The sequence below is a fragment of the Oncorhynchus keta genome, chromosome 10 (assembly GCF_023373465.1).
Source record: "Oncorhynchus keta strain PuntledgeMale-10-30-2019 chromosome 10, Oket_V2, whole genome shotgun sequence".
In the NCBI taxonomy this organism is placed as follows: Eukaryota; Metazoa; Chordata; class Actinopteri; order Salmoniformes; family Salmonidae; genus Oncorhynchus; species Oncorhynchus keta.
The window spans coordinates 28,592,566-28,618,257 of record NC_068430.1 but is presented as its reverse complement, the minus strand read 5'-3'; the positions used below and the strand labels follow the sequence as shown (position 1 = coordinate 28,618,257).

The following is a 25,692-nucleotide window of genomic DNA, read 5'->3' as shown; positions in this document are numbered from 1 at the left end:
GTAACGTAAGGGGGAGGTACGACGGCAGCTCTGTTAATTAGGGGTGACATGATGTTTATGTAACCTCCAAGCCTCCCAAACCAGATGCAATTACAGGCCCCTGGTCCCATTGACCCCAGCCCACTGTGGAACCACACAGCACTCTGCCTCTCTATCCCAGGCAAGAGCCCGGCTGGTCACAGGGCAGGAAGAGGGGGATTGAGCCAGAGTTCAGTCTCTTTCACAACTCTCTAACGGTAGCCCTGGCGCTGTAATCCAAAGTGACGGCTACTTCAGTGGATACGGCGCAGGGCCCCCCAATTTCCGCCAAGACCCCACGGCAGTGGAAGGTGGGTTCAGGAGGGGTAGTAGAGAAGGCTGGGGCAGGGGCGGCAGACTTAATGTGGCCCAGTGAGGGAGAGTTGAGGCAGGGACCTCATTAAAAGGCTTTACTGAACTCTGAGGTCCCTCATTAACACACACAACAACCACTCACGATCACACTATCAAAAAGAGGTGGTTCTTTCAATACAAACATTAAATTAGCCAGTTATATTAATTCATCTGAGAGATGCTTTCAATAATTATTAATTGACTGACTCTAAAGGAGGCGGTATAGTATTGTATACTGTTTTCAAATGTGTCAAACATGTGCTGTAAGAGGCACATATCAAATTAAATCAAATCAAACTTTATTTGTCACATGCGCCGAATACAACAGGTGTAGTAGACCTTACCATGAAATGCTTACTTACAAGCCCTTAACCAACAGTACAATTCAAGAAAGAGTTAAGAAAATATTTACCAAATTAATGTAAAAAATACAAATAAAAAGGAGCACAATAAAATAACAATGACGAGGCTATATACAGGTATAGGTCAGTCGACGTAATTTGTACATGTATGTAGGGCTGAAGTGACTATGCATAGATTAATAAAGAGTGAATAGCAGCAGTGTAAATAGTCCGGGCGGCCATTTGATTAATAATACATATACTGTATTCCGCAAAATGCATAACTGTTTCTGCCTCTTTAATACCTTAGATCTTCCTTGCATCTCAAATCAAATGTATTTATATAGTCCTTCGTACATCAGCTGATATCTCAAATTGCTGTACAGAAACCCAGCCTAAATCCCAACAGCAAGCAATGCAGGTGTTGAAGCACGTTGGCTAGGAAAAACTCCCTAGAAAGGCCAAAACCTAGGAAGAAACCTAGAGAGGAACCAGGCTATGAGGGGTGGCCAGTCCTCTTCTGGCTGTGCCAACTCCCTCGCTTGAAACATAGGGAGTCACATCAGCTTAAGAACTAAAGGAGGAGGTAAAGGAGGAGGAAGTTGTATAGTTGATATATAGCCAAAATGTCCACTTTAATAATACACAGTAACATAGGGCTTTGGGGAGCCCAGCCATAGAAGTCCAGTCAGATGATGAGAGATGACAGGCACTTACGCATACTGCCAACAGGACACAAAGCCATAGCGTAGATAAAGCCTGTAGCTCGTATCCCCAGTCATCAGTGCACAGCCTGGCACACCAAATGATGCGTCTCATACAGACAATTAAAGAGCAAATCAATGCTGCTGCTTGGATGAAATAATTGAGGTGCAGTCATCTGCAACCACAAAGCACACAGTGGAAAACATGCACAGCTACCATAGTTACAGGAGACAGCCAGTGATTGGAGCATGTTTCTCCAAGATCCCAAAGATGAAAAAGGTAGGCCAATCACACACACCTGTTTTTGATTAAATGTTATTATTCACTGGAAAGACAGTGGTCTCTTACTAATTGTCCAATTACTGTTTTGGGTGCAGTTATAATGTAACTCATAGAGGGAATGGGGATCACAGTGAATTCAAGGCATATTACCAAAGACTTTATAAGCTTCAAAGTAAGATTAGAACTGAGTGGGTGGATAAAGTGAGGGCCTGAGATGTTACGACAATAATCACTGAGCAGCAGTCAGGGGAGGGAAAGTAGTGCTCACTCAGCTACTCTGTCTGAGACCCCTGATGAGCTCACTCTCTGAGGACCAACAGGCCATCAAACCCTGCCTGAGACATCAGCAACAGTCCTCTCACTTCCATTTAGAACAGATCTGCATACTGACTCCACACTAGAGAAAAGTTAGACTGCACCATTGTGTGTGTGTGTGTGTGTGTGTGTGTGTGTGTGTGTGTGTGTGTGTGTGTGTGTGTGTGTGTGTGTGTGTGTGTGTGTGTGTGTGTGTGTGTGTGTGTGTGTGTGTGTGTGTGTGTGTGTGTGAGAGAGACAGAGACAGACAGAGAAAAGACAGGCTATGTGCCCACTGCCCACAAATTGAGGTGGAAACTGAGCTACACTTACTAACCTCCTGCCAAACGTATGACCACATTAGAGACACATATTTCCTACAGCTCACACAGACTCGCAAAGAATGTGAAAACAAATCAAACATTGATAAAACTCCCATATCTGTTGTTAAATACCGCAGTGTGCAATCACAGCAGCAAGATTTGTTGCCCATTGCCATGAGAAAAGGGCAACCACTGGAGCACACACATTACAAATACCACCAATATTTATCTGTTTATTTATTTTCCCTTTCATACTTCAACTATTGGTACATTGTTACAACACTGTACATAGCCAATAATGTAACATTTGAAATGTCTATAATATTTTTTTACTTTTGTGACTGTAATCAATGTTCCCTCAAATTTTTCTCGGAACTGAGAAAATTTCAGGTCCGCTGAGCGCAAACTTGAACATTGTGAAAATCTGTGCAACTTTCAGCAAGCGTTTACTGTGATCACTGAGGCTGTACCCGCTCTGAGTTAAAGTTTTAACAGTGGCCAAGTAGGCTACTGTGGCTATTTGATCATAATGTAGGCCTACCAGAGTGGCCTACCATCAACAACAATGGAGAAAATGCATCTCATAACATTTTAATATGGACATATCTGTTCCATCATTCAGCCTACAGTAGCAGCCAATATGTGGTGTTAAATGTAGACCTACATTCCATGAGACTTTTGAAAAAAACATGCAGGGCTGAACATTAACCTGTTTATCCACTTTTCCTTCAGACAAGGAGGTGACTGGAAATGGGGTTGATGCAAGAAACCACTTGACAAAATAACATGCATTATTATTCCAATACCATTATTACAGTGAATCAGACAAATGATGCTACCCTCTGCCTATTGGCTACTATTCAAGCATGTCTCTCTTACTCAACACTGCCCCTTTAAGACATCAAAAAAACGTCTTTACCTGACTCGATTTCAAAGATGTCTAGGAATGTACATGTTTTATGCTCTTATAGGAAGCATTCACTCCCCTATTGCTGACTACACATGATCTATAACTGGGATAATAACTCAATAACTAGCAAAGGATATGAACAAAATGTGCCCACGTGGCTACATGCAGCTCAAATCAAATCAAATGGTATTTGTCACATACACATGGTTAGCAGATGTTAATGCGAGTGTAGCGAAATGCTTGTGCTTCTAGTTCCGACAATGCAGTGATAACCAACAAGTAATCTAACTAACAATTCCAAAACTACTGTCTGATACACAGTGTAAGGGGATAAAGAAAATGTACATAAGGATATATGAATGAGTGATGGTACAGGGCAGCATACAGTAGATGGTATTGAGTACAGTATATACATATGAGATGAGTATGTAGACAAAGTAAACAAAGTGGCATAGTTAAAGTGGCTAGTGATACATGTATTACATAAGGATGCAGTCAATGATATATAGTACAGTATATACGTATGCATATGAGATGAATAATGTAGGGTAAGTAACATTATATAAGGTAGCATTGTTTAAAGTGGCTAGTGATATATTTACATAATTTCCCATCAATTCCCATTATTAAAGTGGCTGGAGTTGGGTCAGTGTCAATGTCAGTGTGTTGGCAGCAGCCACTCAATGTTCGTGGTGGCTGTTTAACAGTCTGATGGCCTTGAAATAGAAGCTGTTTTTCAGTCGCTCGGTCCCAGCTTTGATGCACCTGTACTGACCTCGCCTTCTGGATGATAGTGGGGTGAACAGGCAGTGGCTCGGGTGGTTGATGTCCTTGATGATCTTTATGGCCTTCCTGTAACATCGGGTGGTGTAGGTGTCCTGGAGGGCAGGTAGTTTGCCCCCGGTGATGCGTTGTGCAGACCTCACTACCCTCTGGAGAGCCTTACGGTTGAGGGCGGAGCAGTTGACGTACCAGGCGGTGATACAGCCCGCCAGGATGCTCTCGATTGTGCATCTGTAGAAGTTTGTGAGTGCTTTTGGCGACAAGCCGAATTTCTTCAGCCTCCTGAGGTTGAAGAGGCGCTGCTGCGCCTTCTTCACGACGCTGTCAGTGTGAGTGGACCAATTCAGTTTGTCTGTGATGTGTATGCCGAGGAACTTAAAACTTGCTACCCTCTCCACTACTGTTCCATCGATGTGGATAGGGGGGTGTTCCCTCTGCTGTTTCCTGAAGTCCACAATCATCTCCTTAGTTTTGTTGACGTTGAGTGTGAGGTTATTTTCCTGACACCACACTCCGAGGGCCCTCACCTCCTCCCTGTAGGCCGTCTCGTCGTTGTTGGTAATCAAGCCTACCACTGTTGTGTCGTCCGCAAACTTGATGATTGAGTTGGAGGTGTGCGTGGCCACGCAGTCGTGGGTGAACAGGGAGTACAGGAGAGGGCTCAGAACGCACCCTTGTGGGGCCCCCGTGTTGAGGATCAGCGGGGCGGAGATGTTGTTGCCTACCCTCACCACCTGGGGGCGGCCCATCAGGAAGTCCAGTACCCAGTTGCACAGGGCGGGGTCGAGACCCAGGGTCTCGAGCTTGATGACGAGCTTGGAGGGTACTATGGTGTTGAATGCCGAGCTGTAGTCGATGAACAGCATTATCACATAGGTATTCCTCTTGTCCAGGTGGGTTAGGGCAGTGTGCAGTGTGGTTGAGATTGCATCGTCTGTGGACCTATTTGGGCTGTAAGCAAATTGGAGTGGGCCTAGGGTGTCAGGTAGGGTGGAGGTGATATGGTCCTTGACTAGTCTCTCAAAGCACTTCATGATGACGGAAGTGAGTGCTACGGGGCGGTAGTCGTTTAGCTCAGTTACCTTAGCTTTCTTGGGAACAGGAACAATGGTGGCCCTCTTGAAGCATGTGGGAACAGCAGACTGGTATAGGGATTGATTGAATATGTCCGTAAACACACCGGCCAGCTGGTCTGCGCATGCTCTGAGGGCGCGGCTGGGGATGCCGTCTGGGCCTGCAGCCTTGCGAGGGTTAACACGTTTAAATGTCTTACTCACCTCGGCTGCAGTGAAGGAGAGACCGCATGTTTTCGTTGCAGGCCGTGTCAGTGGCACTGTATTGTCCTCAAAGCGGGCAAAAAAGTTATTTAGTCTGCCTGGGAGCAAGACATCCTGGTCCGTGTCTGGGCTGGGTTTCTTCTTGTAGTCCGTGATTGACTGTAGACCCTGCCACATGCCTCTTGTGTCTGAGCCGTTGAATTCAGATTCTACTTTGTCTCTGTACTGACGCTTAGCTTGTTTAATAGCCTTGCGGAGGGAATAGCTGCACTGTTTGTATTCGGTCATGTTACCAGACACCTTGCCCTGATTAAAAGCAGTGGTTCGCGCTTTCAGTTTCACGCGAATGCTGCCATCAATCCACGGTTTCTGGTTAGGGAATGTTTTTATCATTGCTATGGGAACGACATCTTCAACGCACGTTCTAATGAACTCGCACACCGAATCAGCGTATTCGTCAATATTTTTATCTGATTCAATACGAAACATGTCCCAGTCCACGTGATGGAAGCAGTCTTGGAGTGTGGAGTCAGCTTGGTCGGACCAGCGTTGGACAGACCTCAGCGTGGGAGCCTCTTGTTTAAGTTTCTGTCTGTAGGCAGGGATCAACAAAATGGAGTCGTGGTCAGCTTTTCCGAAAGGGGGCGGGGCAGGGCCTTATATGCGTTGCGGAAGTTAGAGTAACAATGATCCAAGGTTTTACCACCCCTGGTTGCGCAATCGATATGCTGATAAAATTTAGGGAGTCTTGTTTTCAGATTAGCTTAGTTAAAATCCCCAGCTACAATGAATGCAGCCTCCGGATAAATGGTTTCCAGTTTGCAAAGAGTTAAATAAAGTTCGTTCAGAGCCATCGATGTGTCTGCTTGGGGGGGGATATATACGGCTGTGATTATAATCGAAGAGAATTCTCTTGGTAGCTCTTGCTTTGATCTCAGAACAAGTGCATCTACTCAAAACCACAGCTATAAACACAGTCCAATTCCAAGTAAATGGCACAGATCCATATGGCCTTGGTGCCACGATCGTTGTTACAATCAATAGACCAAGGCACAGCGTGCGTAGAGTTCCACATGTTTCATTATTGAAACTCACCGAAACAATACAGAAACAAACTAAATGTGAAGTAATGGAGTGCTCACAGACACTACACAAAAACAAGATCCCACAAAAACCCAGTGGGAAAGGGCTGCCTAAATATGATCCCCAATCAGAGACAACGATAGACAGCTGCCTCTGATTGGGAACCATAACAGGCCAACATAGAAATGAAAAAACTAGACTACCCACCCTAGTCACACCCTGACTTAACCAAAATAAAGAATAAAAAGGATCTCTAAGATTAGGGCTTGACACATGGTCTATTTGTATATAGGCCTACTGCAGCTCTGATTGGTGATGCCGCTCCTGTCTGTGTAGAGTACCGGTTGAGTAGTGTGTGTCAATGCAATAGAATCCTACTCTGATGCGTTCTGCCTACAACAAAATATCTTGCATAGTTTGTTTTGTTTCGGTATGTGGCATTGAAAGTGGCTAATATTGCGTTGATTTGATCACAATTGCCACAGTAAAGGGAAACGGTGATAGTGTTAACTAACGGGGAAACGGTGATAGTGTTAACTAACGGGAAAACGGTGATAGTGTTAACTAACAGGGAAACGTTGATAGTGTTAACTAACGGGAAAACGGTGATAGTGTTAACTAACGGGGAAACGTTGATAGTGTTAACTAACGGGGAAACGTTGATAGTGTTAACTAACGGGGAAACGTTGATAGTGTTAACTAACGGGGAAACGTTGATAGTGTTAACTAACAGGGAAACGTTGATAGTGTTAACTAACGGGGAAACGGTGATAGTGTTAACTAACGGGGAAACGTTGATAGTGTTAACTAACAGGGAAACGTTGATAGTGTTAACTAACGGGGAAACGGTGATAGTGTTAACTAACGGGGAAACGGTGATAGTGTTAACTAACGGGGAAACGTTGATAGTGTTAACTAACAGGGAAACGTTGATAGTGTTAACTAACGGGGAAACGGTGATAGTGTTAACTAACGGGGAAACGGTGATAGTGTTAACTAACGGGGAAACGGTGATAGTGTTAACTAACGGGGAAACGGTGATAGTGTTAACTAACGGGGAAACGTTGATAGTGTTAACTAACGGGGAAACGTTGATAGTGTTAACTAACGGGGAAACGTTGATAGTGTTAACTAACAGGCAAAACCTGCCCATCCCATGTGAAGTTCAATCTCGTGCTTCTCTCTATGGGCTGATACAGTATTTGTTCCGCGCAGCAGTCCCGGCGGAGTCTCACGACTACTGCTCGCCTGCGCACGTGCATAGCTAAGAGAGAACATGTTTACTGATTGTTTATTTCCCTTTTGTTTATTGTCTATTCCATTTGCTTTGGCAATTTAAACATATGTTTCCCCAGCCAATAAAGCCATTTGAATGTCATTTAATTGAGAGACAGAGAGAGACAGAGAGAGCATAAGGAAGGGTCTACACACCAGCCTGGTTGGTTGTGATGTTGACGGAGGAGTACTGTGGTGAGTAGGGGCTCTGGTCAGAGACACCGTTGACGGCCTGCACCTCGAAGGTGTACTGTGTGTGGGCCAGCAGGTCACTGATGTAGACCCGGGGCTCAGTCAGACCCAGCTGGCGGGGTACAAACTGGACGTTGTCGCCACAGCGCGTGCAGCCTCCGCGGCCCCCTCCACAGCTCTTACAGATGATGTTGAAGACCACGTCTTCACGACCACCTGACTCCCTAGGATGCTGCCACTCCAGCATCAGAGACGTCTCATTCACGATGGACAGAACATTCTGAGGAGCAGACGGCACCGCTGGAGAAACACAGACAACATACAGTCAACATCTTAGTTGGTTTCTGTGTGGAATGTGAGAAGCATTGACAGAAGTCTCATATGTAGACTATGGTTTGCCTACAGACTTGAGGTGAAAGACAAAAAAAATTGTGGAGAAATGGTAGGGACTCGATCTACTCTAGTCAGTTCAAAAGCACTACTTCATGACATTTCATTTAGATGTTGGCAGGGGAATTATGTTTCCTGTGTCCTTGGAGTTCTGGGGGGTGAGAATACCAGAGCCAGTATCACTCAAAAACCCACTCTACTCAAAAACCCACACGCCTACAAATACAGTACAGTCTCTTTGAGGTCTTTGCCTGGTATGCTCAATTTAATAGGATGCCCATTTAAACACACTGATCTTCAACATGAGGTGACTTTTGATGTCCATTATGCCACGTCTGTTTCAATCCGTTAATTATGTACAGCAGAGCACCAAGTAGACGTACTGCAAGACAGAGAAAGTGACTGAAAGTGACTGTTCCTCAAACACAGCCACCTCTTATAGAGGCATCACTGGTTGAAAGTAACATTCCCCATGGCATCACATTTGACTGAGAGCCCAAACAAATGCACAATGAGTACTGTTTATCTTTTACGGGCATGTGCAGCTAATTAGGGAGGATGCTCTCTCCAGGGCTAATGAGATAAACAAGGAAATTCCCCCCGCCCACAAACTCCTAAACCTGAATTGATCACTTATTTAACCGCCCTTTTAATTGGCTCCCATTAAGAGACTTCCAGGCCTGGAGCAGTGCCCATCGAGGCCCTCTGTCTGTCTGTGTCTCTCTATCATGCGAAACAGCCTCGTAAACATCATCTCCTTCCCGGGGAGGGTTGGGATGGGCAGCTAATGGCCCCAGTTAGCTCGCGGGCCACTCGAATGGGCCCGTTTCCCTTCTTTAATCAGCCCGGGCCCGCTGTGTTTAATACCAGCGATGTGATGCTGCTTTCTCATTCAGCTGCTCTGCTCCCAGAGCCGGGCTTATGCAAATCTCCTTTGTTGGAAGCGCTCAAATCTTTCTCTCCCTCTCCCTTTCACAGAGGAGGGAAGATTTTTTTTTAAACTGCCAGGGTGGTGAAAGGAGCTGTCTCTCTTCTCTTCCCTCTCGCTCACTACTTCTCTTCCCCCTGTCTCTCATCTCTCCCCCTTACTCTTTTCTTAGCACACTGTATATACTGCATATTCCTCTCTCTCTCTCTCTCTCTCTCTCTCTCTCTCTCTCTCTCTCTCTCTCTCTCTCTCTCTCTCTCTCTCTCTCTCTCTCTCTCTCTCTCTCTCTCTCTCTCTCTCTCTCTCTCTCTCTCTCTCTCTCTCTCTCTCTCTCTCTCTCTCTCTCTCTCTCTCTCTCTCTCTCTCTCTCTCTCTCTCTCTCTCTCTCTCTCTTGTATTTCCCTCACTGTTTCTTTCTCTTTTCTTAGACCCTCCGTTAACCACAAATTCCAATTCAAATGGCTTCATTGGCATGACAAGAGGAATATTGGCCCAGTCTATTCTCTCCGTCTGTTCCCCTACAATGCTGCATGGCCTGGCCCAGTAACCTCTGCTTTGGCTGGGGGCAGCAGGGTTCTGTGATGTGAGGAGGGGAGGGTGGCCTGTGTGTTGGGCCAGACCTGTTGGCATGGGCTCTATGAGCATGTCAGTGCTGGGTGTATGTGAGGGACTCCTCTCTGACCGGACTGTTTGTGCTCAGGTATCTGTGGTATCTGTGGTATCCTTTGATTTCTGATTCCTGTCAGTTCCTCAGGGTGTGAAATTAAAAGAGTGTGAGTGTGCGAGCGTGCGTGTGCATATATGTGTTTCTGTGTGTGCATTTAGTTGACAGTACGTACTTGTGCAGGGCATCTGGATGGGATCTGAGTCGGTGCGATAGTAACCGTTGCGGCACACACAGTTAGTGGCTCCTTCGTTGGTGGTACGGCTGTTGATTGGACACTGCATGCAGGATGCATCACCCTGTATAGGCTTGAAGAATGCCGATGGACAAGCTGGAAAAATAACAAGAGAGAGAGATGAGATATGAACATATGACCATTTACACATTTGATGTTTGGTTGGTTTTAATCCCTGTTTGTCTGCATCTCACTTTACGAGATATGCCATCCAGCCGCCACAATGCAAAAGAATCTCATGTAAGGAGGTATGTGGGGATGACAACTGTGTTTTTCTTTCATCATTCAGCTCGCTGACAGCACGCTAGTTGCCTGAGATCTTCTGGAGTAGTCTACTTCCTGTTAAGTGCAGTCTTTAAAGTCCTGAGTGGGAGGAAAATATACAGCCATGGATAGGGATGACGATGATCACACACCACTGCATCGAAACTGTGTGTGTGTGTTCGTGCACGTTGAAAAAACAGTGAAGCACTACCATTTACAGTGAAACTCACTATTTCTGAATGATCTTTATCTTTACCTCAGATCCACCTGCCCTGCCATGCACGCAAATGCAGACGCACTGTGGAAACCTTCCCAGAATGCACAGCAGCACCTGCTCGAGCACCATGTCAAGAGCTGTTTTTGTACTGGGGCCAAACCAGCTGAGGTTGGTTCAGCTTGAGATAATCACCACCCACCTCTCTCTCTCCATCCGGAAGAGGATGAGATGGAGTGGTGTGGGGACGAGCTAAAGCAACGAGCTAAAGCAACACATGACAAATTGACACACAGGAGGTGCCACACTTATGAATGACCTCCACAGTGTTCTGAATGTCCATATACCAATGCTACCAGAGAACTATCTCTGTTGTCATTGAATGAAGTTTAGCTGCATCAATGTGAAGGTAGTATATAGCTTGTTAACACCATCTTCTAAAATGTGTTCACAAAACAATAGTAACATAATTTAAGAACATCTACTATAGATGCATAGGCTATTCCCATGAAACTGAGATCGAAGGGTTGGCATGCAGATGCAGCTTTCACCCATAAAACGTGGAGAATTATCATTGACGATTGGCAGTGATGATGGCATATTTCGTTGTTTGAGGGTATTAAAAAGAGGAACATTTCTAGGCATAAGCAGATTTTGCATTTGGAGGATGCATTTGAGCAATAAAATAGCCCAATATTATTCAATAGACTACATCAGTCAGTACACACTGACTGTAACGTCATTTACTCTTTGTTTTGCCCTCCGGCACCTACAAAAATACATCTACACCACTGAATACATTATGCAACATTGGAATTGGTCAGGAACCCACAGAGCAACAAAAAAAAAACTATCTGGAGGGATCCTTATTCTGTATCATATCCCATCTCACAAATTCACACTACTTTCCATAATCTCACAAACTCTCACTATGTTCCATATCTAGTCCAAATAAAACAATCATATCCCTATCCATCTCTGGTGTGAGCTGGCAACTACAGCTGGGTTAAAATATGTGCTTTATTGGGAGAAGGTCAAATCACAAGGCAGAATACATCTAGATTCAATCCCACTGTTTATACTAGGAAGACAGATCCCAGTTCCCAGTCACCATGCTGGAGCACCATGCTGGAGCACCATGCTGGAACACCATGCTGGAACACCATGCTGGAGCACCATGCTGGAAAACCATGCTGGAGCACCATGCTGGAACACCATGCTGGAACACCATGCTGGAGCACCATGCTGGAGCACCATGCTGGAACACCATGCTGGAACACCATGCTGGAGCACCATGCTGGAAAACCATGCTGGAGCACCATGCTGGAACACCATGCTGGAACACCATGCTGGAGCACCATGCTGGAGCACTATGCTGGAGCACTATGCTGGAGCACCATGCTGGAACACCATGCTGGAGCAAGATTACTGCTCTTTTCCAATCCCAACTCCCCACAAACTCTCTGTAGAACACATCTCAATCATCATCCTCCCTTCAAAACTGCTAAACACAATATTGCACTTCTGCGTTTTAGTAACCCTGTCCCAAAAAACTGTCTCACACGCACATACACACACAGAGAGAAGACAATGTTCCGTGAAGCTGATGCATCTTGTGGATAGCTAAAGCAAAAATAAATATGCAGCGAGAGGCTCTTGACATGGACGAGATCGTAGTCATAAACGTCAGCCACAGGAAACGGTATTGGATATAAATACTGAGAAAATCTGATCGAGCTCTTAAATAAATATTAGTCTTGACATGTTTTTTTTCTCACGTGATTGATGAAGGAAAGTGGCCCGGTACAGAGTGAAACATGAGGCCGGCACATTCACACTGCCAGTCACCAGAGTCACAGAATGAGGCCCCAGCTCTGTGGATTGGGACTGGGACTAAAGGACACAGTGAAGTCTAAGGCAGTGAAGAGGTCAGAGGAGCACGATACCAAAGGAAATAGCAGAAAGGGCCAGTGAGAGGGAAAGGAGAAGGGGTGGAGCAGAGGAGAGAAGAAGAGAAAGACAGAAGGCAGTAGGCAGTGCTTAGGATTGAATGAATGAGTGTGTTAAGGAGTTTAGGCCAAGTATGTTTTATATGGAAGAGAGAGTTGGGAAGGGGGCACAGTGTCAAAAACGAGCTCTATTGTTTGGTAGCCAGATATGGCCAGGAATGGCCAGACAGACATACAGACCAGGCTGTTTTAGATGTGGGCTCAGCCTGTCACCGCCAGGCAGGGACGACTCTAGACTTTTGGGGGCCCTAAGAAAGATTTGGTAGGGGGTCCTTTCACCAAGCCGGCAAAATGTTTTAGTGGCACTTGACGGGTCATTTTGCAATGGGAGGATTTATTTGTGTGCAATTTTATAACAAATGTCATGTAATTCTCCTTAATTTTCTATGGGGCAGATATTTAAAAAGAAATCATCTACACATCTACACATATAGCCATAGGGAGGAGAGAACATTCAGTATTTTTATAACAAATTTCATGCAATTATACTCATTTTGCCATCGGGCTGCAAGACAGTTTTGCTGTTTAAAATGTAATTCCCTGCAATTCTACACATTTTTCCATGGGATGAAGATACATTTTTGTAGTATGAAAGCTGTTTTCCTGCAATTTGACACATTTGCCATGACTATGGTACAGTATCTGAGTGAGAGTGACTGACAAAATCAATGGGGGCCCCTTGGAGGTCAGGGCCCCTGGGCACATGCCCTGCATTCGTGGTCGGTATTTGGCCATGTTTAGATAACTGCCTGGACTAACTTGCCAATCAAAACATTGTTATGGCTATTGAGTGACTGCCAGTGACAAGAGAAAACAAAAGAAAAACTGCTGATGCATAAACACAGTTTTTACTTATACCTTGAGTATTCTACTATTTTAACACTCAACAGTTGAGAACCTGACTGAGTTCCTTTTTCTGGGTCAGGGGCCCCCTAAGCGATTGCTTATGCCTGGAGCCGGCCCTGCCGCCAGGGCCTTTATTTTTGGGGTGGGTGGGGGGGGGGGGAATTCCACAAGTCTTTCAAGAGGCTGTGTTGGAGGGCTGATGAGCTGCTTGGTGTCAGATGTAGCCTGCGGAAGAGTACAGAGCTCTGATTAAAAAGCAGATCAGCACTTTGATTCCCTCCTTGCTCAGATTGGTACTGTTGAGCTGTTTGATCACAATCTCCTTCGAATCCCTCAGTCGACATGTAAGGGCGAAAGTCTTCTTTGGTTGTAGCTTCCAACTTCAGACATCCCTCTGGCAAGGGGAAGTAATATGAGGGAAATATTCATTGCTGGAGTTTTATATTCCCTTCTCTCTTGTATTCTTTTTAAATACAGTACCAGTCAAACGTTTGGACACACCTACTCATTCAGGGGTTTTTACTTAATGTTTTACTATTTTCTACATTGTAGAATAATACTGAAGACATCAAAACTATGAAATAACACATATGGAATCTTGTAGTAACCAAAAAAGTGTTAAATAAATCAAAATATATTTCACATTTTAGATTGTTCAAAGCAGCCACCCTTTGCCTCGATGACAGCTTCGCAAACTCTACTGTATGTCTATTAATATCATTAGATAAATAAGCATTTTTTTTTCTCAGCTCTTAGAACCCATGGATTTTGACAGAAGTGATGAAACACCACATTAAGTCAAGAAGAAAAGGCAGACAGAAACATTCTAATGGAATTTATAAACACTTCGGATTTAATTTAGTGGCAGCCATGTCAAAGGCTCCAGATCACCTCAAAGTGGTTCCAGGCACACGTCAGAAAAGGAAAGGCTTGGCTGTCACATCTCAATGACTGCTGTTCTCCAGCGCAGAGGCAACACAGTGACTGGATAGAGGCCAACCCATTCTGTCTGTGTTTATGACTTCTAATAACACATCCTGACATAAAGAATTTAATTGGAAGTACTGTAGGCCCACTGTAAAAAAAATGTATTGTGAGAAGTGAGTCCTCCGTGCCAGGGAGCCAGTCAGGTTTTACAGCAGGTAATTTGCTAGTTGTTTCAAAAGGTTCCTGTAAGTTTTAGCCAGTCAGGCAGATTTATGTCAGAGGAAAGGAAAATACACTGTATCCACCCTGGTCTGTATTTGTGTGTGAGGTGGGCCTCCATTGTTTTCAGTGACAATGCTGATTATGAAGCCAGCCACTCTACTGGAAGCATTCTGAGCTGCTGGTACATCTGGCTTCTCCAGCTCAGTTAGCTTACACACAAACACGCACGCACGCACAGACGCACACAAATACATGCAGGCAGCCCAGCAGCAGAACTATGAGCCCAGACAGCCAGGAGGAACAGAACAAAGGCTGGGCATTTTCTATTTCCATCATGGCCGTCTGAGCTGTGCAGTGCTTCACCATGGCCGGGGAATCATCTGGCTGAAACAGCCACTAATCCAACCAGAGCAGGTCTATTGAGAAAAACCCATGACCTGTTCCACACCTCCCTCCACCCTGTCTCCCATCCCCCAGCAACCCCGCCCGACAGAGAGGTCCTTTGTCCAGCAGGCCGGAGGACTGCAGCAGTGACGGTGACCACCCCCCACCCCCTCTCCTGTTTCCCCATTCCTCCTATTCAGCTGCTCCACAACCAGCCCCAAAAACTGCTGCATTTAATGAAAGCAGCATTAAAAAGAGACACGGGAGAGAAAGAGGGGCAAGGGGTGTATGTATGTGTGTGTCCAATGCTCGCGCGTGTCTACGTGCGTACATGCGTGTGTGAGTGTTCATTACATGTGTGTGTGTGCTTCTGTGTGTGAATCAGGGATGTGTGAAAGAGAAAAGGTTGGAGAGAAAAAGAATTGGAGGTGTGAAGGTTTGTTAGCACAGCAGAAAAAAGTGCTGAAAGCAGTGAAAATGGCCAGAGTCACAGGGTATTTCCAATTGCCACTGAGAGGACCACTGTAGGGAGAAACGGGCTTATGCACAGCTTTCCGGCTTTCTATCTACTGTCTCTGTCTCCTGTATAAACAATTTGGATTAATTACTGGGAACTAGATATCAGATGTTATCCCTTAATAAGGATAGACCATAAAGAGAGAGGACTGTTTTGTGCCATACTTATGGTCCCGCGATGGAGCAGATCAAATCCAAATTAGATTAGGAAAAACAGCCAGCTATAATAGGGACAGCACGCAAATATGAATGATTTACTCTTTGCCAAAAGTCTCTGTAGTGGTCACATGTGAGGAGAAGCTAACCTTGTGATGGGCCTAAGGACAGCATCCATAACGTAGGTAGGACGTGTTTAGTACAACAGCCAGTCTGTCCCCTCGATGTAACCTTTCCCATAGGGAACACACTCTTTTTGGCTGAGCGGCGACGCGGGGCCCTGGAATTCAATTAGGGCCCGGGCCTCGCCAACTAATTCAATCAGGACGGTGTGAAAGCAATATTACAAATGGCATTCGCTTCACCCCACACATGGGCACAAATTAGATATTCACTTCCCTGTCTATTTTTCCCTGTCTGATACAATTAGCGTGCCTGAATCTTGCCGTGGCTCGCACTGGGGAACAGGGTGTGAGGCTGACCATCAATGATCTACTGGACGTAAATGAAGCTTCTCTCCACGTCCTGGATAGGACAGGAACACTTCCAGCATGAGTCGGATGCCCACTCTCACTACTGAGGAGAGGGCTGGACTGATCGGGTGATTCAGAGGCTGGGGTCAGAACAGCAGCCCTCCCCTCTACGCCCAGTGACGGCTGGGCTCCTGTCATCTTACATTCTATGCATGTGTGTGTACATTACACATGTATATAGCCCTATTGGGTGTCTGTGTTTTCATTATGAATTAATGTGTGAGTGTGTGTGCCTGCAGAAGGATGTGGAACACGGAAAGTGACTATTCGTCTGTGTCCCTGCTCTAAGCCATGTCCCCTCTACAGTTGTCAGTGAGCTCTCCTTAGACAGCATCCAGCCCAAATCTACCCAGCGGGCGCCATGGAGACAGATTAGGTGCTCCGGTGGAGCCCATGTGAGCAGGAGATTAGTAAGAAATGTGTGAGACACCTGGGAAATGGTCTCTCAGTGGGCAGGCTCACCAGCATAACAGCTGGAGAGGGGATGGCCCAGTTTTACAACACAAACTAGACATCCAGCACATGTCCAAACACACACACACACACACACACACACACACACACACACACACACACACACACACACACACACACACACACACACACACACACACACACACACACACACACACACACACACACACACACACACACACACACACACAGCCCTCCATGTGTATACCTACAGCATCACTGTGTTATGGTTAAGCAATCAAGGACAAAAAGAACATGTGACAGGCCAACATAGAAGCTCATAAAAAATCATCTGTTGGTGGATTAAAGGTGTTGTAACCTGATAACACCAGTAAAGCCAAACATCCCCATTCATTATGTCCATTTCTTCAGCCTTCTGCATGCTGGCGCCTAGCTTGCTCGCATACCGATTGACTGTGCTCGCATACTTCTTTAAAAAGACCTTCGCTTGAAAAACAAGAAAAAAGCAGCAATACTACTGTTTGTTCATTTTGAGACGCTGTAGCCAATATACACTTCCTCAAAATAGTCCGAATTAATCTAAGATAACTCAAGAAATATGTCATTGATTTTGACATCTAACTAAGATGTTTGGTGCAGTATTTTATATTGAAAAACGGTTTGTCTCTCGTTGAATGACAACAAACCCTTCATTGTTGAATCCCTACTGTTAACCAATCACAGACGATGGGGAATACACTTCGTCTACCGACTTCGGCTTGCCTCCAGAAAAATTTTGTGTGCACAAGCAGCCGAATAAAAAACTTTCCATAGACCAAAACGAACAAAAAAGTCATAATATATGCACAAACTGTTACAAACTTTTTCGGAAGGAAGCACACGGACGCCTTCAGACATAAAATGCAAACACAAACCAACACACACCTCTGAACGCACTTGGACCATCTCCCGATACTGTATCGTTCACATGTGGCAAACATTATCTTTCTAATTCAAACAACATAGTGTTCCTTGAGTTGGAACACAGCACAGTCATCAGGTCATAAAATACCCCAAAAATGTGAAATCAGCAAAGGGAAAAGTATCTTAACCGCAGTATTTCCATAGTGTCTGATAACTACCATGTGTCTATAGATGAAAAAGAAAGATGAAAGGGGAGAATCTCTGGAGCCATACATTCAGCACGGTAATAATGTCTGGAATTTTCTTTGAGAAAAGAAGCAGATATGGGGAATGGTAAAATTACAGGCATCTGAGTAGACAGATACACAGAAATCGCGAAGGGTCATTTCGTGCAGGCAGATCACTTGACAATTTGGTCTCTGGACGGTACAAGGGGCCAATTAGGTTGGCGGTGGACCTCCATAGTACATGGGGCTACAGATGGTTGGGGTGTGGCCAGGGAGAGTCAGGCTGACCCCTGTGAGAGCATTACTCTCCATTAAAGATACCCTGTCAACCTCAACCTGGCTGCGGCTACATCTCCTGGCTGAAGTCACAGGAGCTATATCTAAAACCAACCTTATCTCTGAATAAGATTAGCACAAGACATAGCTGAACAGGAACATGAATACAGTTTATACGCTGAATAGCCTGTAGAGATGACCATTGTCACACATACAAAACCCCTTTTTAACACATTGAGTTACACAATGATACGTCAAGTGGAATGTAGGTGGTATAACTCCCCAACTAAAGTGAAAGCAAACATTATACAACATTATACTCACTGATGTCGCAGTGGTAACGAGGACAAAAGAGTCTGCTCCTGCCATTATCCACACAAGGCTTTTCTGACAGGTGCTAACAGGAGTTACTGTTTGTAGTCATCATCTCTACTGTCTTTGTACGACAACAGCTCACACTGTGAAGGGGTTACATAAAGCACATATCTCCCAGACTCAAATTTGTTAAAAAATATTTAGCCTTTTTCTCCCCAATTGGTAGTTACAGTCTTGTAACATTGCTGCAACTCATGTACGGACTTGGCAGAGGCGAAGGTCGAGAGCCGTGCCTCCTCCAAAACACAACCCAGCCTAGCCGCACTGCTTCTTGAAACAACACCCACTTAACCCAGCAGCCAGCTGCACCAGTGTCTCGGAGGAAACACCGTACCCTGTGTATGCTAGCTAGCTAGCTTATAAAACTATAACCCATTGTTGATGTTATTAAGCATGGATGAAGTGGTGATACATGTGCACAATTGAACTGCTGTTCTTATGGACTTTCTAAAAGTCCTTTCATGACTGTTGAAGAATGATAGCACATCATATTGTACATCATATTGTACTAAGAGTCATTTATTGATCTTGACTATTGCAATTTCTTTTTACTGGCTTCGTGGGGGAGTAACATTCCATCAGATTGATTTTACATTGGTCACCAATATTGCAAACCTATTATTATAGGATCATGCATTAACTTCTCCAGCTTTACATTATGCTAGTCAACATCGTGTTTGCTTTGTCGTGTAGAGAGGAGAGCTACATGTTTTTATTTCAACAGCTACAGGTTTTGGAAGATACTTTTATTTCATTAAAGACACTAATACATAGTATTGTATGAACTGAACAAAACATTTGGAATTTATAGTTTATTATACACCTCACTTTTGAGAAAATGGCCTGAATGTTTTGGTACCAACTGGAGAGCCCTTCCTTGTCTGCACCCATTCAGCATCGTTCACACCCTCTTAAGCTTCATCCCGACCCATCTATTTATGGGTTGATCTGAGTGTTTTGTACAAACAACAGCAGTCAAGCACCCAAGCTAACTGGCTAACTTGCTAGCTACATCCAGACACAAATGAGAGAACAGCTCATTGAAAATTACTCTCCCTAGCAGTGCTGGTTAGGCTGTTTTTATGTTATCCAGAGCTTTGGTGACTGTAACTGTGCTACTGGCAACAATTCAATGACGATTTTTTCCCCCTATGTTTACTGACACCGGACATATTCAATGGTGTTGAAATTCAATCAGTTATTTTGCTTTTGCACAATCATACGAGAGTGCTCTGAACTCGGAGTAGATGACCAGACTGAATGTATGAACGCACCCGAAATGGTTACTTGCATAGTGGAGTCTTTTGTTAAGACATGTAGCTAGCTAGCTAGGTAAGCAATGAACCATACTCGTTACTACCCTGCATGAATCTGCAGGTAGCTAAACAACCAGGTTCAATGTTAGCTAGCTGACATTAGAATATAACTAGCCAAGCAAATGACTCTGAGATACGAATAATAAGATCATACATGTAACGTCTGTGGCTAAACAAACTAGGCTCATAATTTAACTATTTTATTCGTATTTACAGATGGCATACAAGTTTTTTATTAAGGCACATGAAAGTTCACAGAAGGCATTTCTGCCATTTTGATAAATATAAAAAGATTACGTTCAAATGGCTCTCGTGTGCAGTAGTGACCTACGACATACGCCTAGTTTCCTAGGCAGAATAATTTGCCTTTTGGTGGACTACAATCAAGTTGTAGTGGCATCTCAAGGATGATCAAAGGAAATTGGATGCACCTGAGCTCAATTTGGAGTGCCATAACAAAGGTGTGTGAATACTTGTGTAAATGAGATATTTCTGTGTTTCATTTTCAATAAATTTGCAAATACTTTTAACTTTGTCATTATGGGGTATTGTGTGTAGATGGGTGAAAAATATATATATTTTGAATACTATGAATAGTATGAATGAATACTTTCTGAAGGCACTGTACGGTACATATCAATGATTGGAACACTAATCAATGTCTTGGATAATGAAATCATGCTTGTTGCTTTATGAAATGTATTGTCGCATCTGAAATAGGGGGGAAAGGGAATCAGACAGAGCACGCACGCAATCACGCACGCACACACACACACACACACACAACACACACACACACACACACACACACACACACACACACACACACACACACACACACACACACACACACACACACACACACACACACACACACACACACACACACACACACACACACACACACACACACAGCTATGATGATACATGTGTTTATTTTAGGGAGGCGTGTCTCCACTCTTTATGAGTTTTGACTGTGCGTGTCAGATCTCTAAACTCCCAAATGTGCCCTTTTCTCAAGGACAGGTTGTTGCCTGGGCAACATAAGCCCCTACCATGAAGGACCACACCGTTCCGCATGCTGCATCCAGAGCCCCGATCTGTGATCTGACACACTGTCTAGAACAGGAGGAGGTTGTGGGAGAGGATGAGGTGGGAGAGGAGGAGGACCTCCAGGGTGTTAGGGTGTACAGAAGTAGGATCTTAATTGACCTATGACCTATATTGTCACAGCAAAATAATCCTGCAGCAACAGGATTTGCACGTTAAGTCATTAATGCTGCTTGATGACAGTTAGGCTATTATCTGGCCAAAAGTAGGCTACATGAAAAGTGGAATACTGTTAACATAACAGTGTGTTACTGTGGATTTTCAGTGAATTTATGAAATTTATGAAAATCACAAAGCTCATCTGCATTTCCTGAGTTGCAGAAAAATTATATATTATACGACTATACTTTATGATTAAATTACAAAGGGACTCTCTAAAGATCTCAACGTTTCAACACATTGCAGCTTGGGCGACATTCATTGAATTCTAGTCAATGATTTGTTAATTGAAATCATCCGTACCAAAATCACTGGGCAGTATTTCTCTACCCAGCGCTTAAGAAAACAAACTGGATGTGGGTATCCCGGGTAGGTGAGAAGCATGCAGGGATGGATCTTTTGTTGCCCAGAGGCAGATGCAGGAAATAGCTGACAGAAGCTGTCTGTACTGTGTGCTTGGAGGAGGGGAGGAGGGGCTTCTCTTTATATATTTCTCTCGCTCTCTCCCTCTCTCCACCCAAACAAAGCCAGTGAGCAGTACCAGCCAAGCCCGGCCCTCAGTGACAGAGGCTCCCCAAGGTGGGGTCTGCATGATGGACAGGTGGCATAAAAGGACTGTGTTGCCCGTCACTGGAGACAAGGGGGCGACACAGGGGAGTGGGAGGGAGGAGGGGCCACATTTCAAGGAGCAGCTGGTGTTGAATCATGTCACTGTCGCTGTGTAACCCTTCGACAAAAACACACGCACATACAAGCGCTCGCGCTCACACACACACAGACACACACAAAGACACCTCAGGCAAAGGACAAAAGATAAGCAGTGCCATGAGCAAGACCCTGGGTCGCATGTCCATAAACTGTCTCATATGTGAAAGCTCCTATCCCTAGAGTGTATTTATTAGAGATTATATAACTTTTGACCACAAGGATTTAATGAGACGATGGGGAGTCTGAATTCTATTATCCATTCAATCTTCAACAGAAAAAACAACAGCTGCACCAAGCCCACCTAGTCACACACACACACACACACACACACACACACACACACACACACACACACACACACACACACACACACACACACACACACACACGCTAACATGCATGCAAAGTGTGTCCCATAAAAAAAATATATAGATATTTTAAGTCGTGGTCATCATGCTAGGATGTACTTCCTGCATAGTACTTCCCTGTCCACCTTCAATAAATACAGGTAGACCTGTCCAGTTTATACATATCATTTTGAAGTATTATGTTGGCAAGGAACCATCTTGGCCTTTTGGAGAGCGAATCCAGTTCTCAGTCATGGACAAACAACTTTCAGGAATGAACCCTCCTGTACTTGATATTGCATGCATAATGTCAATACAGGATACAAGCCTCACAGAGCTAAAAAAAAAAAAATCCCTATTCCACCACTGCAGAACTCAAAACATCCCCTATCATGTGTCCCATATGCACTTTATTAGATACTTTCATTTGTCAAATGGGTGTTAAAATTATCCAGTGATTCATGAAAATATGTGTAAAAAAATGCAACACAAGAGGTAACCACCAAAACAAGATTCCACCTGGTATCTCATCTCACACTGAGACTTTAAACAAACAGTGCAGCAGGAGACACGCGCACACACACACTGTTAAATAACAGCTAGCTCCCCTAGGCCACTACACCTGCATCTGTCTCAATGGCTGAGGATTGTTCAGAGGTGATTCAGTTGAAAGGTTTAATGGCGCCTATTTATGGGTGGAATACATTACATGGCCCAAACATGGATCCAGAGTGAGGTGGTGCCCTGGCAAATTTACACTGAATGAATGGATCAACTAATTAGCCTTTAAATATGTCATTAATTCATGTAAAACAAAGGAAGCCTCTGCTATTCATCTTGGTGCTCTAAATGTCTTCCACCCTCCATGACCATGTCCTTAACCCAGTTACAGAAGGGGCCGGGCCAGCCGGGCATCCCTCTATTTGTCCTAATCAATGGAGCCTGTTCAATCCAGACCTAGGGGGTCAGTGAAATGAAGTACCCCGCTCGCACTGCAGAAGGTTGGGGCCAACATAGACTGGGCATGAAGGAGATGAGCATGGCCTCTGTTGTCATGGTAATGCTGGCTAGCCGAGCCACCACCACTGCTGCTGTCTCTCCCTCCCTGTCCCCTCCTTCTTTATTTGGCAGATCCAAAATGGCTGCACAGTGGAAGAACGACACTCATCCATGACACTGGAGCAAATATACTCCAAAATTAAATATACACATTTTCACTCTTAATTTTCACAGAGAGGATAAAACCCAGATGGAATGGGAGAAGGAGTGTCCATGTCGGAATTGTTCCCACAGACAAAACAACCCATATGTCTCATAGCCAACTCATTACGTAACATAGCAAGCATCAACAATGCATGCAATCAGTGGTTTGAGGTCAGTGCAGTAATCACTGACCTGGGAAACAGAGATATGATACAGAGGACCATTCCCCAAGGCTGGGAGAGCCCCTAATAAAGTGCCTTCAGAAAGTATTCACACTCCTTGACTCTTTCCACATTTTGTTGGGTTACAGCCTGAATTTAAAATGGATTAAAAAATGTTTTAAATTCACTGGTCTATACACAATATCCCATAATGTCAAAATGGAATTCCGTTTTTTATTTTTTATTATTACAAATTAAGAAAAAATGAAAAGCGGAAATGTCTTGAGTCAATAAGTATTCAACCCCTTTGTTAAGGGAAGCCTAAATAAATTCAGGGGTAAAAATTTGCTTAACAAGTCACGTACTGTAATAAGTTGGATGGAGTCTGTGTGTGATAATAGGTTTTAACATGATTTTTGAATGACTACCTCATCTCTGTACCCCACACATACAATTATCTGCAAGGTCCCTCAGTTGAGCAGCGATTTCAAACACAGATTCAACCACAAAGACCAGGGAGGTTTTCCAATGCCTTGCATTAAATATGGATCATGGTGAAGTTATCAATTGCACTTTGGATGGTGTATCAATACACCGAGTCACTAAAAAGATACAGGCGTCCTTCCTAACCCAGTTGTGTTATTTCATAGTTTTGATGTCTTCACTATTATTCTGCAATGTAGAAAATAGTAAAAAAAGATAAATAATAAATAGTAAAAATAGAAAAACCCTGGAATGAGTAGGTGTCCAAACTTTTGACTGGTACTGTAAATCTACTTGAAAAACTAATGACAAGACCTGTAAATCGTTGAGCTTGAAGAATTTAGAAAATAATAAATGGGCAAATGTTGCACAATCCAGGTGTGTAAAGCTCTTAGACACTCATAGCTGTAATCACTGCCAAAGGTGCATCTACAAAGTATTGACTCAGGGGTGTGAATACTTATGTAAATGAGATATTTCTGTATTTAATTTTCAATACATTTGCAAACATTTCTAAAACATGTTTTCACTTTGTCATTATGGGGTATTGGGTGTAGATGCATTTGATCCATTTTTAATTCAGGCTGTAACACAAAATGTGGAATAATCAAGGGGTATGAATGCTGCGTGAAAGCACTGTAAATAAGCTAGATGGATTGTATTGTAGCTATGGATCTAGAGATGACCTACTGCATTGATGGGTGTAATAAATAACCACCCACTGCTATAGGACACTGTAGACCTGCTATTTAATGGTCAGATATTGCATAATAGAGAGATTGGGTATGGTGGGAATACACAGAGTGGAAATGAGCTTCAGACTGGCAGGGAGGCCTCCTCCTGCACCTGGGTGCCTCAGAGATGGGGGAAGGGAGAATTGGGAGTAACCATGCCTGCCCAGCTGCTTATCCCCCAGTGTCACCATGGCGACTGGTGGTGAAGGATGATGTCTGTCATCATAAGGAAAACAGAACATGGCTCATTACCGAAACAAACACATTACCTCCCCTGACGCACACACGCATCGCACACGCACGCGCACACACCAACCCACAGCAACACACACACACACACACACACACACACACACACACACACACACACACACACACACACACACACACACACACACACACACACACACACACACACACACACACACACACACACACACACACACACACACACAGTACAGAACCCATATCCTCCACTGCTCTAGGGTTAGCTAGCTTCCCCCTGGCACTCCTCTGAGCATTCCACTGTCACATACCTGACATATGCATACAGGCTGATACAAATCTCTTACATTAATACTGAAGTGATGAAAAGGTTATAATACAAATATAATGTGGATTTAGACAGGTGCATTTCCCAGAGGTTGGCCTACTGTATCTTTGCTCTGTACTGGTGATGCTGGTACACTTACATCAGCTACAGTATGTGTCCCTTCTGAGGAGACAAGAGCATTGTACATTTTCTGCACCAAAAAAACACAGTTGGGTGATCACAGACGACAAGTCATGTACTCAGACAGCACACGCACACACACCCACACACACACATACATCAATACAAGTTTGCTTCAAAAATCCTGTTTTTGTGACAGTGAAAGGTCACTAAACCAAAGTGGGGAGTAATAGAACTCCGGGCGATTTTGAACTCAGCGGTGGCCTGCCTGCCTGTGTCGAGTAGACTGGTGGATTAGTCTTGGGTTCCTGGAGGCAGCGGGATAATCTAAGAGAGGCTGGTGGGGGTCGGGAGAGCATTGGGCTCAGAGACACAGATCCTTGTCCGGAGTGTGAGAAAAGATGGGAGGGGTCAGGCACGGGGAGGCTGGCCGTATGACAATTACGTGAAGGGCATC

General features: G+C 44.3%; 1 protein-coding gene across 2 annotated transcripts in view; it reads right to left on the bottom strand.

Moving 5' to 3' along the window:
• Positions 1–25,692, bottom strand: part of LOC118388477 (ephrin type-B receptor 2-like) — a 150,531-nt gene that overhangs the window by 34,331 nt on the left and 90,508 nt on the right. For both annotated transcript variants that reach the window (XM_035777598.2, XM_035777599.2), the window contains exons 4-5: positions 9,995–10,150; positions 7,802–8,137 (exon numbers count right to left, since the gene is read on the bottom strand). In XM_035777598.2, the coding sequence (XP_035633491.1) occupies positions 7,802–8,137; positions 9,995–10,150 (492 nt within the window). The remainder of the gene's footprint in view (positions 1–7,801; positions 8,138–9,994; positions 10,151–25,692) is intronic.